At 57.1% G+C, this 16,016-nt stretch overlaps 1 protein-coding gene across 3 annotated transcripts in view; it reads left to right on the top strand.

Moving 5' to 3' along the window:
• The window catches only part of RBM19 (RNA binding motif protein 19), a 127,942-nt gene that overhangs the window by 93,001 nt on the left and 18,925 nt on the right, over positions 1-16,016 (top strand). For all 3 annotated transcript variants that reach the window (XM_033408747.2, XM_033408751.2, XM_049697605.1), the window contains exon 23: positions 8,262-8,382. In XM_033408747.2, coding sequence (XP_033264638.1) covers positions 8,262-8,382 — 121 coding nt within the window. The remainder of the gene's footprint in view (positions 1-8,261; positions 8,383-16,016) is intronic.

The raw sequence follows: 16,016 nt of genomic DNA, 5'->3' as shown, positions 1-16,016 counted from the left end.
GCGCTTGTGTGTAGGGATGTTTGTAGTGTCTCAGGTGCCACGTGTTTCTCTGGGTCCTGATGATGTTTCTGGAAGGGCAGCCTCTTGGCATCAGTAAAAAACCATCAACTTCTAAAAGCCCGTCTTTGGCAGGGACGGCACTGGGCATTTGGCGCGTCAGCGGGAGGAAGCCATTTGACAGATGGGTAAACTGAGGTCCGAAGGGTTGGCGCCACGTGCCAGAGCTGGGAAACCCCGCGTGTCGATCTGATTCCAGAGTCCACGGATTAGCTCTTCCTCCCTTCATTCACGTATTCACTTAAGTTGAGTGCCAGCTGCGGCCAAACCGTGCGCCAGCCCCCTCCTCTCTACACCACACCCCTCACCTCTCACCCATCCCCAGCAACTCACCAATTAGACATTTGGAGGAAGGCCAAGAGGTTGGCCCTTAAAACATCTCTTGGGAACAAGCCCAGGATGAAATCAGCTCCTCCGGGGCCCCCAGAGGAGGAGTGGGCATTCCTTTAGGGGCCTCCAGAGCCGCACACTGTCTCCTGCCAACCGTCCCAAGCCTTGGAGACAGCAGCTTTCTACCTGGGCAGGTGACCTGGGATTCCGAGCCAGCTGTGCCCGTGCCCATTGGCCAAGCGGCCACCAGTAGTCACTGGGCTTCCGTTTAGAAGCCACCACCTCCTCTGCCTTTACTTGGACTGGCTGGTCATGGAGGAAGAAGGGAAAGAAAGCAAAGAGCAGACTTGCAGCCTGGAAACCAGAACATTCTTTTTTTTTTTTCCCCCCATGCATGCGCCTTTAATTTCTCCCTTCCCGGAGCCCACCGAGCCTTTGTACTTTTGCAGTTGCAGCTGTTTTTATTTGCCACCGCTGCTGTTGTTTTAAAAGGTCTGTTTTCACATGGAATGTTATCCAATTAGCAAAGCAATGTGTTGGCTTAAATAAACACTTGGGGGGAGCCGGCAGTAGGGAGATGGGATGGCGGTCGGCGTTGGCAGGCAGCGCTCTTCTCTTCTCACTGGTAAACAACCACAGCTTTAACTGGGGAGTCGTGCCAGTTAACGTCTCCGTTCTCACTTCTCACTTTTGTATGGTGCCGGGGGAGAGGGGGGCGTGGACACAGCCCCAGGCCCACCCCAGTTGGGGTAATGCTGAGAGAGTTTCGTAGGGGGGTCCCATCAGGCCTCTCCGCACCCATGGCCTTCGCCTTGCAGATTCCGCTGAAACAAGACCAGTGGTGGGAAGAGGTGACGGTGAGCAAGGCAGAGCTTCTTAAGGCAGGGACAGCCACCTTCTCGCTGGGTGCCCAGCCACGGTGCAGGTGCTGTAAACGGCGATCGCCATCAGACTAGCGGTGGGTGGTGTGCGCTCCACACACAGACACACACACAGCTTTGCTCATCTGAGTGCAAGGAGTGCATAGAGTACAGCCTCCCAGGGGCCCCGAGGGTGTGCAGCCAGGGTCTGAACGGGACATGGCCCCATGGAAATGAAGACTCCGTGGGCTGTGTCCTCCCTAGACAGCCCATGTTCTAGAAAGGCAGGGCGGCACAGTGGTTAGCAGCGTGGCCCGTGGAGTCAGAGCTGCCTCCTTCCATCTCCGTGAACGTGGGCAAGGGGCTTCATGTCCCCACACCGCAGGCTGTTCATGTCCACAACCGGAAATGATCTGCGCCTTGAGGCAGCCATGAAGATTAAGTGGAAAGCCGCATGCCAAGCACTCACCACAGGCCGCGGCGCAGGGCACCAAAGGAGCAGAGGCAGTGGAGTGTCCCGGGCCCCACGGGGCAGAGGTGCTGTGCTTTGAAGCCGAGGTATCAGTTGCTTTTTGTCTCCTGAAACGTTAACTGGCCACAAATCCAGGAATTGGGGTGCTATCCCCACTTGTCTGTGTTAGGTGTGTGCGCTCGTGCTTGTGTTTTTTTGTGGGTTTTTTGGGGGGTTTTTTTGCAGTACGCGGGCCTCTCACTGTTGTGGCCTCTCCCGTTGCGGAGCACAGGCTCCGGACGCGCAGGGTCAGCGGCCATGGCTCACAGGCCCAGCTGCTTCGCGGCATGTGGGATCTTCCCGGAGCGACCGGGGCACGAACCCACGTCCCCTGCATCGGCAGGCGGTCTCTCAACCACTGCGCCACCAGGGAAGCCCGTGCTTGTGTTTTAAGTGCAGGTTTTCCCTAGTTCCTATCATCAGGGCCCAGGGATAAAGGAAAACGTGTTTGAATCCTGAGGCTTGCATTTCAAGGCATGGATTTGCCCTCAGCTCCACGGCATTGTAAGTCGGAGGGGCCCAAGGTGCTGAGTGGAGGCCCACAGTTGAAGTTAGCAGTATTGTGCAAAGAGCCCCACTTTTTCTGGGGACCAGCTCTTCCCCAGTGGAGGCCAGAGGTAGCTGGAAGATTTGCTGGGAGCTCACTTACAGGAGTCGGGGAGCATTGGTACAGGGACAAAAGTGATCTCCCCCTTAGAGCTCAGCATGCTGTCCACAAGGAGCCGATACAGAACGTCCCAGGGCAGCAGACTGTCCTCCCAGAATCACAGGCCCCTGTTTTTCACCCCCCTCGGCAGAGAAGGGGCTGAGCCCCCGGCAGAGAAGGGGCTGAGCCCCCGGCAGCCCCAGCTGGGCCGCGGCTCCCTTTCCCCGGGCTTGGCTGCTGTGCTCTGAGCCACGTGGTCATTCTTGGCCACACTTCCTCCAGGATTCAGGGGCACAGATGGTTTAGGGCAGGTTGGCGGCGTCCGTGTTCAGGTGGATTTGGCATCCGCCGAGAGATGCGGCCCTCCCACTCGGCGAGAGACAGCAGAGGGGCTGAGAGATGACCTGGACGTCTCAGGACAGGAGGCCTGGCCTCAGCCCAGCCCGGGAGCCATGGCCCTTGGGACGGGAGTCCTGCCAAGGGCATCACATGGGCTTTTGTTGCCAGGAGGCAGAAGCCCGTCTTCCAGAGAGAGCCGCAGAAAGGTCAGGCCTGGCACTGAGCTGGCAGCCTTCCGGTGCCTTCCCTGTTCTGGAAAGGTGGCTGCCAGGCCTGGGCACAGTCTAGCCGGCACTGGAGGCCAGGGCTCTTGGCGCCCACAGTTGGTGGCTTAGGTCAGAGGAGATGAAAGAGGTGTGTTTCCAAGATAGCTGAGGCGGAGAACCGGGTGATGGGGCAGCTCCAGACTCCGGCTAGACCCGCTCAGAGTAGCCCTTGTCGGGCCTCACGTTGTCTAAGACCTGCTCTCTGAAGGGGGCAGTCCATCTGCCCCGGGTCAAGGCAGAGGGACTCCAGGCGACCATCTGTGTCAGCAAACAGAACCTAACCCCAGATGGTTCAAGTGAAGAGAGATTCATGGAGGGGTAAGAAGGGCTCGGGGGGGCTCGCCAGGGATGTGACCCACCCCCACCAGGGCCAGTGGCAGTGGGAGCTGTCGCCACCTTAGGCTAAGGGACCTTGAAGGGACAGGTGAGAGCCTGAGCTGTCAAGGAGGGGCCACCGGCAGGAGCTGTGGTCCTGGAGGGAGGGGTCCAGGGAGAAAGTCTCCCGGCCTCTCTGCCCCTCCCCCAGCCTCTCACCGCCGCCTCCCATTTGCTCATCCTAAATGGTACCCGAGGCCAGCAAGCCCTGGTTATGCCCTCCAGGGGAGGCAGCTCTGAAAGCCCGGAGAGGGGGTGCAGGGGAAGATCAGGAATAACCAGCACGGGCCCATCGGGTGATGAAGGAAGTGGCCCCGAAGTGGCCGGGGGGCGGGGGGGACCTCATCTTCTACAGCATCCTCCTCTTTGCCAAACCAGTGCACCCTTAGAGTTCCATTCTAGACCTTCAGGCTTCGGCAGTGACCCAGCTGGGCGATCGGGTGTTAGTGGCACAGGAGACTCTTCCCATCCCAAGGTCCCAAAGTCACGCATGTTGGGAGCGGGGCCTCCTGTCCGTCTCTGTGCCGCACCCAGGACTGTGTATGTGTCAGCTCTTGTCCTAACCAAAGGCAGAGCCTCCCACTTGTACAGGACAGGACAGTCGTGGGCGAGACGTGCTCCTTTCCCTGCTGCCCTCGTGGGCTGAATCTCAGGGGTTGGAGGAGCCAGGGCAGTACATCTAAACCAGCCCTCCGTCTCCAGCCGGGACCAACCTCAGCGTCCCTCCCAGTCTGGAGACGTGATTTCACGACCCTCGGTGAAGTTCTCACTCCATGGTTCGCCCGGCAGAAATTTACCGAGCACGCTCTGTCCTGAGCTCTGTGCCAAGGGTAGCCAGGATAGAGGCCTCCCTCCGAGGTTCAAGGTCGAGCCAGGGAGCCCGGCACACAAGCAGGCATTAAGGGGGCAGGTGTTCCTAAGGAGGCTGGGGGCGCAGGGCACACAGAGGGCACCTGGCTGCAGTCTGTACAAAGGGAGCCCTTCCGAGGCTGAGAGGGATGTTACGAAGGCCCAGGGATGGAACACATAGAGGCTGAAAGGAAAAGTAAGGAGGAACTTGACCTGCATACCAACCTTGGCCTCAGCTTTCCTTTCCTTGAAATGGGAGAATGATGTCTGTTCTCATGAGTAGGTTGAGGTCAAGTGCTTAGAGTTCTCTGGAACCCAGGACATCTCTAATCTGTGGTATGAAGGCCCTTGGATGGCAAGGGAGGAACACAGGCAGCAGAAGCAGGATTCGGAGAGAAGCAAAGGGCTGGGAACAGCTAACTTTCCACTTCCTCCATTGCAGCGCCCGGCACTCTGTGGAACCCCGGGCACCCCGAGACGACCGCAGCCCTAGAGCTGAGGTTCGGGAAGTCTCTGTCTGGGGAGAAGGTGGTGTGGGTTTCGGTGGAGTCTAGTGTAGACACAGACCTGGGAGGAAGCTGCTAGAGGAGGGCAGGCCAGAGAGGCCGGGACTGTGCCTGGAACCTTCCCCTGCACGGGCCCGAAAGCCCCAAGGCCCTGGGGCTGTGTCTCCCCGTCACCCTCCCCGGGTCTCACACATAACAGGCTCTTTGCATGAAGCACCACTACTCGGAATTATCCAAGGCCAGTTTTAGCCAGGAATCACTGGCTTCCTGCCTGCGATAGTTTGGGGCTACCGCATTCCAGCCACTAGGGCCGGAAACACAACCTGATTTCCTATTAACCTGAGGGGACTAGAACCGGGAAGGGTAATTCTGCTATTTTTGGAGATTCACACATTGTGCTCTAACCTCAAATACAAAAGAGCTTTTGTACCCTACTTACCACTCTCCCTGCTCTTTAGCGTGATAATGGGAAGTTGAGGGCATACATCATAATAATAACAACAGCCAACATTTAGGTGAGAATTATCACGTGCCAGGCAGTGTGGTGTCAGACTTAATAGTTCATTGAATGTGCGCATCCATTCTTTGCTGCTGCCTCTCATTTTACACGTGGGGAATCTCAAGCTCAGAGAGGTTAAGCAGCTTGCCCGAGATCACACAGCTTGTAAGCGATGAAGCAGGGATTTGAACCATAGTAGCCCAGGTCCAGAGCCCCCAGTGTTAGTTGCCGTGCCCCCTCACCTCTTAGAGTGAAAAGCCCTTCCTAAGAGGAGATGAGAATTTGCAAGGGGTGATGTCAGAGAGAGGCTGGGAGAGGGAATTTTTAGCAACTCCTATAATGAACAGAGACCGCTCCAGGCTTTGTGTGCCGCAGGGATGGAGAGTGGATTTCCAAGGGTAAGAAACACAGATATGACGGCTGGAGTTGGGGCATCTCGCCTGGAGTCACCTGCCAGGCTCCAGTACCCCCTTGTTCTGACTCTGACTTAGTTCCTACCAGATGCCACCTCTTGGCCGCCCCCATCCGACCGTGTCCCCAGAACCGCAGCTCCTCAGGGACCCTGGCACCAGGATGGAGTACCCGCCATGCCAGACTCCCGACCAGTTTCACTCCCCGCTCTTAAAACGCCAGCTCCCCCAGTCAGGCTGTTTCTCTGCCTCACCAGCTGAGAATGCGTGTGTTTTAAAGCTCTGAATGGGCCATTCCGGCTTGGAGTCCAGATGCATTTTTATATCCACATGGAAAAAAAAAATGCAGAGGCTCTGCTGGCAGTCAGAGTTTTTTAAATTAACGTTTAAAAAAAAAACAAAGAAAAGAAAAAGTTTCCTGCACCTGGCCCTTCTCAGAAAAGCACGAAGGAGAACAAAAGCATTTCTTTAATTTGGGCCCATGTCTAATTTTTAAAAGACGCATGTCCCACCCACCTCGCACCGGTGCTTTTCAGATGCAGCCGTCTATCAGATACCTACTCTCTGCCACCCTCGGGGCTGATGGTATGTAAGTCTCACAGTTAGCCCCATTTGACAGGTGAGGAAACTGAAGCTCATGTGGGGGCAGTTGGCTTACCCAAGGCTACTGTTGCCTTCCTAGGCTGCTGTAAGAGACTGGGTGGCTTAAAACAACAGCAATGTCTTCTCTCACAGTTCTAGAGGCCGAAAGTCCAAGATCAGCTTGTCAGCAGTATTGGTTCTTCTCAGGGAAAATCTATTCCATGCCTCTCCCCTAGCTTCCGGTGACAGCCTGCATTCCCTGCTGTGGATATCACTCCAGCCTCCTTTGTCACGTGCATTCACCCTGTGTCTTCACATGGCCATCTCTTGTAAGGACACCAGTCACACTAGATCAGGGGCCCATCGTACTCCAGGATGTCCTCATCTTAATTTAACTGCATCTGCAAAGACCCTGTTTGCAGATAAGGTCACAACCTGGGGTGCCAGGTTAGGATTTCCACATCTCTTCTTTTGGGGGACCCAGTCCAACCTCTAACAGTCACAGTGCAGATGAGGCCAGAGAGGGACTGGTTCCAATCCAGATCCCTGGTTATACACTGCCTCTTCACAGCATCAAAGAAGCAAGAGGGGCAAACCCCGTGGCGCCTCTTCTCATAGCAGGTGGCGCTGCCTGCAACCCAGAAGCAGAGACCAAGACGCCACCACTGGCCACTGCTGCTCCCTGGTGCTGACAGCGCCTGGGAGCCCGCGCCTTCAACCTAGCACTAACCCGAGGCCTCTGTGCCGAGAGAAATTGCAAATGTCTGTGGTGGCAACACCACCTTCACGAGAAGTAGCATCTATTGAGCACTTACTGTGTGCCCCCAGAGTGTTCTGGGCACTTTGCGTGTTAACTCTTTGTCTTCTTCTGTAGAACCCTAGAGGATAGTGCTGTTAACATTCCCATTTTACAGATGAGGAAACTGAGGCCAGGGAGATTCATTTAACTTGCCCAAGACCTTGAAGCTAGGAAGTGCAGGACCTGCCCTGCCCAGGCAGGGTGGCCTCAGAGCCCAAGCTCCTGGCTACCAAGTGCAGTGACCTCTGTGTACCTCAGGGGTGTTTTGGGAAGAGCCCCAGCACAGAGCCAGTTTAGCTCTAGACCTGGTGATGTTTAAGAGGGAGCTCACTGGTGCCATATGAATCCATTTGTAGGAAGCGTCCAGAACAGGCAAATCCACAGAGACAGAAAGTAGACTGGCGCTTGCTGGGGGGCAGGGGGAATAGGGAGTGGCTGCAAATGGGTAGAGCGTTTCTTTTGCAGTGATGATGATGAAAATGTTCTAAAATAGGTATGGTGGTGGTCACACGACTATGAATAGACTAAAAGCCATTGAATTGTAGACGGGTGACTTCTATGATAGTGACTTGTATGTATGGTGAGTTATATCCCAATAAAGCTGTTACAAAACAAAAGTCAAAAAGAGGGAAGTAGGCAGAGTGTGGGGGGGCGGGGTCAGGAAGAGTGAAGAGCGGGAGGCAAGAGCATGCGCAGGTCCCAGGCCGCTGAGCCCGGGGCGGAAGCCAGTGGCTGGGGGACCACGGCAGTGCGGTGGCCAAGGGAGCCTCAGCGGAGGCCAGCAGAGAGAGATGGGGGCCAGAATCCCCAGGACCCGCGGAGGACGGTGCCGCCCAGTGACAGTGAAGGGCCCCTGTGGTTGTCATCGAGGGGCCGGATGGGCTCGGCTTCCTCAGAGGCACTGCCCCTGGCAGCCGGGTGGGAGGCCAGCCGCCTAACGGGGTCGCCGTCCCCAGATGGGATGGAACACGGGAGGGAAGCCGGCTGCCCGGCCCAGGCACCAGTCACAGCCCAGAGAGCGGATGTATTGAGCACACGGCCACTTGCAGCACTGTCCCTGGGCACGTAACCCACTAATGGAGTAGAAGTGCCCATCAGCTCCCTACACCCGCCCCGGGAAGCAGGTGTCACGGGGCCAGAGCTGGCCGTTAGGTTTGCGGTGCTGGCGGGTAGGAGACCAGGCTGTGGCGTCTTCCAGTGGGTCTTTGCTCATGCGCTGTGTTTCGTTGCAGAGGGCCTTCAGCGCCCTGTGTCACAGCACCCACCTGTACGGCCGGAGGCTGGTGCTGGAGTGGGCCGACTCCGAGGTGAGCCTGCAGGCCCTGCGGCGGAAGACGGCCGAGCACTTCCACGGTAAGAGAACTGCCGTCCGCCGGCCGCGCTGCGGGGGCCAGGTTCCCGGACCTCCCCCCGTCTCCTTCACATCTACCCTTCGCCATCCATACGCTTCTCTGTGCCAGTGGGAGGTGCTGACCCGAGTGGGTGGCATTGGTGGCCTCCATGCCCTTTTGGTTTCCCAGTCAAGTCAGGTCATTGGGAGGCCTGGCAGGATATCGGGGAGAGGAACAGCCTGGGTGAGGGTGGTTATCCCCCCGCCCCCCCTCACTTCCTGCCTGGTTGCTGCCAGCTGGCTGTCATTGCCCCCAGAGGCCACAGCTCACATCCAGTGGCTCTCTGCACCCAGCACTCTCTGTCCAGGGTCCAGTGGCTGACCCAGGGACCACTTGCCCCGATTTCCCTGCGCCTGCTACCTGTTTACTGGACCCTCCTCAGTTATCCAGTTTGAGCGCCTTCCGCTTCCTGCCCGGGCCCCGATGGTCACAGGACCCAGCCCCACCTCTTATACACCTTGGTGGCCTCACACAGCCTCGCCAGTAACGCAGTCCGTCTCCAGAAAATACTTAGCCCCTGCCGTGTCCCAGTACGAGGAGTGCCGCGGTGACCTCGGGGGGCTTTGGGTCCAGGTGGAAGGGGCTAGGTCCAGAAGGGCCTCCCCGCAGAGGTGGCGTTCGTGCCCACAGGAGGGTTGCCCAGGGTTGGCATGAGCGTGACACATCGAGAATCGGGGCGGCCAGCGTGGCTGGAGAGGGCAGCCAGAGGCCTCACACAGGCCTCGCCTTCTCTAGCACGTTGTCTAGAAACAGCGTGGAAGCCCTTTGACTCTAGCTCCACCTGTCAAATCCTTCAGAACACACCCCCGTGCCCACCCCAGTGGCCTTTCCTGCCTAATCCTTCCCCACCACACCTCCCGTCCAAACGCCAGGCAGGACTCTGTGTCTTTGCATATGCCGTTCCCTGTGCTGAGAATGCCTTGCCTCTCAGTTTTGTTTTTCTCTTTTTTTCCAACCTGGCAAGTGCCTATCCAGCCTTTAAGGCCCAGCTCAAATGACACCTCCTCCAAGAAGCCTTCCCTTTCCCCACCCTCCACCCCCAGGTATCAGTAATGGCTCCGTCCTCTGCTCTCCCACCTGTGTTTCTAAACCTCCTTGCCACGTCGTCATGTATTTATTTATTTTTTTTAATTCTGTTTATTTATTTGGTTGCACCAGGTCTTAGTTGTGGCAGGCGGGCTCCTTAGTTGCAGCTTGCACGTGGGATCTGACCAGAAATCGAAACTGGGTCCCCTGTATTGGGAGCGTGGAGTCTGAACCACTGCTCCACCAGGGAAGTCCCCGTCCTGTATTTCTTAACGATTCTTCTCCTCGCTGGACTGGCGCCTCCCACAGTGTGGAGAGCGTGCCGTCGTGTGCCGTCATGTCACCTCTGTCACTGTGATTGGTTCATCTCCGGGCCCCCGTGCCAGCCTGGACCAGTCCGAGGCTGGGGAATACATAAGCAAAGGCGAACGAGAAAGCAGAGCCGTCAGGGCTAAGTACACAGTCGCAAGCACACAACTCAATAAGCCCCCAAATCCTGCTGTGCAGGAGGAGAGCCTGTCCTTATCGACAGCCATTGACCAGCCTAAATGCACCCATCGGCAAATGTTTGTGTAAGGGACTCTCCCGTCCCCCTGCCCCCCACCCACCCACCCCGCGGGGGAGTGCAGACTCAGCAGTCCTGCCCTGCATTGGAGAGTAGCCTCCTTCAGTAAACTGAGCTCCAAAGACAGCATTTACTGCCTTACCCCAGCAGAAAGCCTTGGCTGGAGGCGTTTCTGTGGAATTGGCTGTCTCCCCCTATCAGCTGCAGGCCGAGGCCCAGACAGGGGCAGATACAATAATAATATCAGGAAAGACAGCAGGTTGTTTGCATACATCTTCCCATTAATGCCCCAACAGCCCCGTGAGGTGGGCCTGATTAGCCCCGTTTTGCGGATGACAGAACTGAGACCAGCCGAGCACTAAAGGGACTCGTGAAAGCTACTGTTTATTAAAGGCTTCCTCTGTGCCGGGCCGTCCTCTGTATGTGACACGCGTTGTCTCTTTCATCCTCACGGCAACCCTTCCAGCCATGGGCACAGCTGTCTACATTTAACAGACAGAGAAAGAGCCGTGTGCCCAAGACATGAGAAAGCCTGGAGAGTGCACAGCTGACATTTGAACTCTAGGCCAGCTCTAGAGCCCTCTGCCCCGCCCTGCCACAACCCTACGCATGGCATTATAGTAGCAGATGCCACTTGTAAAAGCCTTGGGCCTCCGTTAGATCTAGGGTGTGTGTGTTTACCGCACGGCTTCCTTCCTCCTGAATCATCCAGACCCTGAACCCAGAATGTACAGGGTCCCTTCCCGAAATGGAGGGGATGAATACCAAATCGCAGTGAGAAACATAGCTGGCGCTTTAGAATTGACACCCTGCGATGTGCGTGTTACCTTGTCCCCATTTACAGATGAGGAAACCGAGGTGCAGAGGTGAGAAAAGGCCCCACCAAGGCCAGCGCTGGGTGTCAGAGCCCAGCCATGTGTTTGCACTTTTTTTTTTTTTTTTTTTTTTTTTTTTTTTTTTGCGGTACGCAGGCTTCTCACTGTTGTGGCCTCTCCCGTTGCGGAGCACAGACTCCGGACACACAGGCTCAGCGGCGAGCCTGCCATGGCTCATGGGCCCAGCCGCTCCGCGGCATGTGGGATCCTCCTGGACCGGGGCACGAACCCGTGTCCCCCGCATCGGCAGGCGGACTCCCAACCATTGTGCCACCAGGGAAGCCCCTGCACTTCTTTTGAGTCCCCTTGAGGGGACATTCCCCCCTCCCTCAGGTTCTGGAAGGGGCCCCTGGCTCTGAGCTAACCAAGTGCGCAGAAAGGGAGCCCTGAGAGACCCTCCCCGGCACCGCGGGTGGATGTCAGGGTCCCAGCAGGGAACAGAACTTACCCCAGGCCTGCCATGCAGAGGTGGGGGCAGGGGGCAGAGGTGAAGGGGCAGCAGGAGGAAGTGATGCCCCTGGGCTCCAGGGAGAGCAGGGGCCTTGGGGATGGCCAGCTGGTCCCCAGGTTTGGAGAGATGCAGCCAGTGCCAGGGCCCTGAACCAAAGCAGGGAGGGAGCCAGGCAAGATATGCCTGCATCCCGCTCGCCCCCCTCTCTGCTCTGCTCTCCTCCCAGGTCTCGCGTTGGCCCATCCGTCAGCCAGAGGGCCAGGCTCCCCAGTGACGGCTCCTTCCAGGGGATGGAGTAGGACAGGGGAGGGATTGGCAGCTCCAAACAGAATATCCAGCGTCTGTGGTGACCCACGAAGGTCAGGGCATAGGGCGGAGGTCGGGGGGTGTTTTCTGGGGGGCGGGACCAGCAGTGCCTGGCTTGGCGGGATGTGTTCCATCCAGAAGGGTCACTGGCAAACATGGCCAAGTGTCAGATCTCTAGCTGGCCTCACCTGTCTGGGGCGTGAAAAGGCAGCAAAGAGGTAGCCTGAAAGTTCGGGACCCGAAGAGTCTGAAACAATTACCTATCATACTTATACAGCACTCTTTCCAAACCAATATATAATCCTTAGAAAACAAAAGGGCGCTATCCAGAGCACAGCAAGATGTGAGACAGGGATTTTTAACCCAGAATCCATGAAACCTTGTCTTCATGGGCCCTAGTCTAGGGCTGGCCTCAGAGGGGCTGTGAACACCCAGAAACGGTATCATCTGGTGCGTGTGTGCACGTGTGTGTTTACCTCTCTGGCAAGAGGATCTTTGTCGTCATCAGATTTTCTCTCAGGTCATGGTCCCCAAAAAGTTAGTTTTAGGAGGAAGAGCATCAGCTTTGGAATCATCAAGTCCTGGATTCTGTGGCCTCCCAGCTGAGTGTCCCAGGACAAGTCACTGTGCCCCTGGGGCTTCCGTTTCCCATTTTACAAATGGGGATACAAGAGTACTGCCTTATGGGGTACTGGTGAAGATGGTCAGGGCAAAAACGAGCAGCACGAGCTGCCCTTTTTTTTTTTACCCACACAACACCCCTAGGAGGTAGATGCCCTTAATCACCCCATTTTACAGATGAAGGGACTGAGGCACGCAGAGATGAAGTAGCTTACCCAGGATCACACGGGCAGTAAGTGGTAGAAGCAGGGGTTGAACTCGGACAGTCTGGCTACAGCGTTCCATCCTTGGGGTGACTGCGCCCTACATCCTTCCCAAGTAAGCAGGACACCGCGGGGGGAAACAGGGTAGACGAGTCGGCCGAGAACAGGTGCTCTGCAAATGTCAGCCCTCTTACCCACCCACCCCATTGTCTGCTTGATGTCTTTGGAAACGGGGTACCCACGGCTGCCCTCGATACTCAGAATAGGGCTGCTGGCCTCCTGCCCTCCTGACTGGACCCTTTTCCCCGCTCTGCCCCTTCCCTGTGGTGAAAAATGCCCAGCTTGTTTGTGTTGAAATCCTCATTGTTCAGAGCATCCAGGGCCCTGGCAGACTCCGAGGGCCGGTGGGATCCATGCCCGGTTCCCTCCCCCGGCCCTGATCTGTGCCAGGAAGGCACTCAGGACTCAGGTGGAGGCCCCGAGCCCCATTTGCCCAGCCTGAGCACCGAGGCCACGACAAAGGGCTCCCTGGGGAAGGTGGGCCTACGGCAGGCGTCTTAACCATTGGGCGGGAACCAGCAGGAAGCTTGCTGGGGACACCGTGGCCTCTGAGCTGCCCTCGGGGACAGAGTGGGGGTGGCCAGAGAAATAGAGAAGAGCTTTGGCCCTACTGTGGCCGGTACAATCAGAGTTCACCTCTGCCTCTGAGCTCCAGCTCCCCTGGAGGAGGCTGTGGGGATGGGGTGCTGGTGGGCCGAGAGCTGCCCAGGCCCTGTGACCAGCCCTTCTCTCCTGCATTGGTCCCTGACAAGCCTAGGTCAAGCCACACATTCCCCCCTCCCCCAGGTTCTGGAAGGGGCCCCTGGCTCTGAGTTAACCAAGTGCACAGAAAGGGAGCCCTGAGAGACCCTCCCCGGCACCGCGGGTGGATGTCAGGGTCCCGGTACAGCTCCATGTGCAGTTCAGGCCACGTAATACTAATTACTATTATTATTACCATGACAACTTTCATCTGTTAAGCCTCGCTCCACACCAGGTACTATCTGTGGGGCTTTCACAGGTATTAATCCTGCAGAATCCTGGGAGGTAAATACCGTCATTATCCAGACGAGAAAATTGAGGCACAGAGAGGGCAGATGATTTCCCCAGGGGCGCCCAGCTACTAGTGGCCGAGTCAGGAGTCAGACCTGGACTTTTAGCCATCCTGCTGGCTTCATATGAGCAGCTAGGCACCGCTACCCCTTAACGTTCCACCCTAGTGTGTGTCCTCATGTCCGTTCTGTTACCTCAGGTAAGTCACTCGGCCTCAGCTTTGTCATCTGTACAGCGGGACTAGGGTGCCTGCCTCATAGGGGAATTGGGGGGCTTACAGGAGATGAGGTCTCTAAAGCTCTCGGTGCACAGTGAGAAAGCAGCAAGTATTACTTATCCGCCCCTCCCCTGCAAGGCGCGAATGCTTCTTCCTTCTCTGGGCCACCAAGAACACTCCCTGTTTTCCTTGCATTCCGGTGGAGCCAGGCCGAGGGAGGATGCTCTCTGGGTGGAGGAATGAGACATAAAGAAGAACCGCAGTTTTTAGAAGCCCGGACAATAAGGAACGTGTGAGAGAGAGAGGGAGGGAGGGAGAATGAATGAGAATGAATAGCCCATCACCTGGGCAGTGCTCAGGACGGTACGTTTGCATCTGTAGATGCCACCTGTCCCCAGGCCTGGCACGTGGTAGGCTCTTAATTAGTACACAGTAACAGCAAGGGGGAGGAAGGGGATTCCTCGCTGGTAAAAGGGCGTGATGTCTTGCTTTCCGAGGCAGTTGTGGGAACTAAACACTCAGCGCCCAGTCTGGACGTCGCCACTTCTCTAGGCTCCCTGTCCGCGGCCAAAACTCTTTTCAAAGCCCCCCTCCCGGCACCCGCTCTCCAGCAGGAGGGTCTTCATTTCACCCACTGTCCCGGTATCACGGCGGTCCTCAGATATTCCCTTGCGAGTTGGTGCTTACGAAATGCCCATCAAATGAAACAACCGAGGGCAGCTCTTTGAAAGTTGTTCAAAAAGCTGCCCTGGATAGGCAAAGCCCTTGACCCCAGACAGCGGTGCTTGGGCCGAGGGAAGGGCAAGGTGGCCCTCTTCCACAGAACCGCCCTCCCCTCTCCCCGTCCTCTCCCTGCCTTCCTTCCCGGCCCCCGGAATCAGCCTTGTCAGCTGCCGCTCGGCAGCCCCCGGCAGGTGAAGTGCTGTACTTCAGTGCCTCGGTGCGGGCGGGTGAAAAGAGAGAGCGCAGAGGGAAGAAAGAGGAAAGTCGGCCACTGGCTGTGTCCTTTTCTTCCCGAGCGTGTTACAAACCAGCAGGGTCGCGGCATCGCGGCATCGAGCAGCTTTCAGGGCCCTGGCAGGCCGCAGTACCTGCGAGCGCCGCTGACAGAGTATAATGGTACGGAAGCAACCCGCCCACACAGCCCTCTGTTTTCCAGCGGGCACAGCCCGGGAGGCCTGGGCAAACAGGCTTTTATTGGGCCGGGAGCATGGCTCTGCTTCCCGGCATTGTCTTATTCCAGCTGGGAGGACTGATGGGCTGTGGTTAGCGGCTGCACCTTTCACCTCCGGAGCTGGGAGCGCAGACATGACCGGCATGGCAAGTGGCTGGCAGTGCCGCCGTCGCCCGCCTGTCCGCCCGCCCCCACCCTCGGCCAAACCAGGCCAGGCTGGGATGCGAGATCTGCCAACTTCAGGCCCAGACGATGGGCGCCTGTCCCATCGGTCACTGGCCTCCAGCACGGTGGCCCTCCTAGCCAGGAAGGAGGGAGCCCGACTCCTGGGGCCCTTGCCCCGTCGGCCTGGCCCCCAGCCCCCCGTGATTCAGATCTCAGCCAAAGTGTCAGAGATTCTACTTTTCCCCGAAAGTTCCCTTGTGGCACCGTGTACCTCGTCTCCCTTGAACTTTGTGTTCACGTGTGTGGGGGTTTCACCTCCCTGCTCCCCGAGAGGCTTTGTCCTCCAGGGAACAAGGCCCTTTCCACGCCCACTGCCTTGGCCCTGCATCTAGCGCAGAGCAGGTGCTCAGTAACAATCGGTGGGGTGAATAAACGAACAGATAAAAGTCCTGATCGTCAGAAGGGCCCGTTCTAGTGGAGCGTCAGCTATGTACTGGGCACTGCAAGAGGGGCCCTGCATGGTGTGCAGCCAGGTGGCGCTAACCTTGACCCTCGAAACACCACTAGTCTGGAAGAGGCAGTTGTGTGCCTTCTTTTTAAAGGTGAAGTCAGGAGAAAAAGAAAACAGGAGAGAGCTCGGTCGAGGACATACTGCGTGCAGAGGACATTGCCAGGTGGTTTCATGCACTCTCATTTTAGCCTTGCAGCTCCTTAGAAGAAGTGCTGTTCCCATTTTTCTGAGGTGCAAACTGAGCCTCAGAGGGGTCTAGTAACTTGCCTGAGGGCACACAGCTCTGCACACTACGGAACAGCTCACCGTATTAGGCCACTCCCTAGACCCCCAGCAGTTCCTAAATTTCAAATTATCCCCCCTTTTATTGGATCTGGGCTCCACAGTCCA

The sequence above is a fragment of the Orcinus orca genome, chromosome 15 (assembly GCF_937001465.1).
Source record: "Orcinus orca chromosome 15, mOrcOrc1.1, whole genome shotgun sequence".
In the NCBI taxonomy this organism is placed as follows: domain Eukaryota; kingdom Metazoa; phylum Chordata; class Mammalia; order Artiodactyla; family Delphinidae; genus Orcinus; species Orcinus orca.
This window is presented reverse-complemented; position numbering and strand designations above follow the sequence as displayed.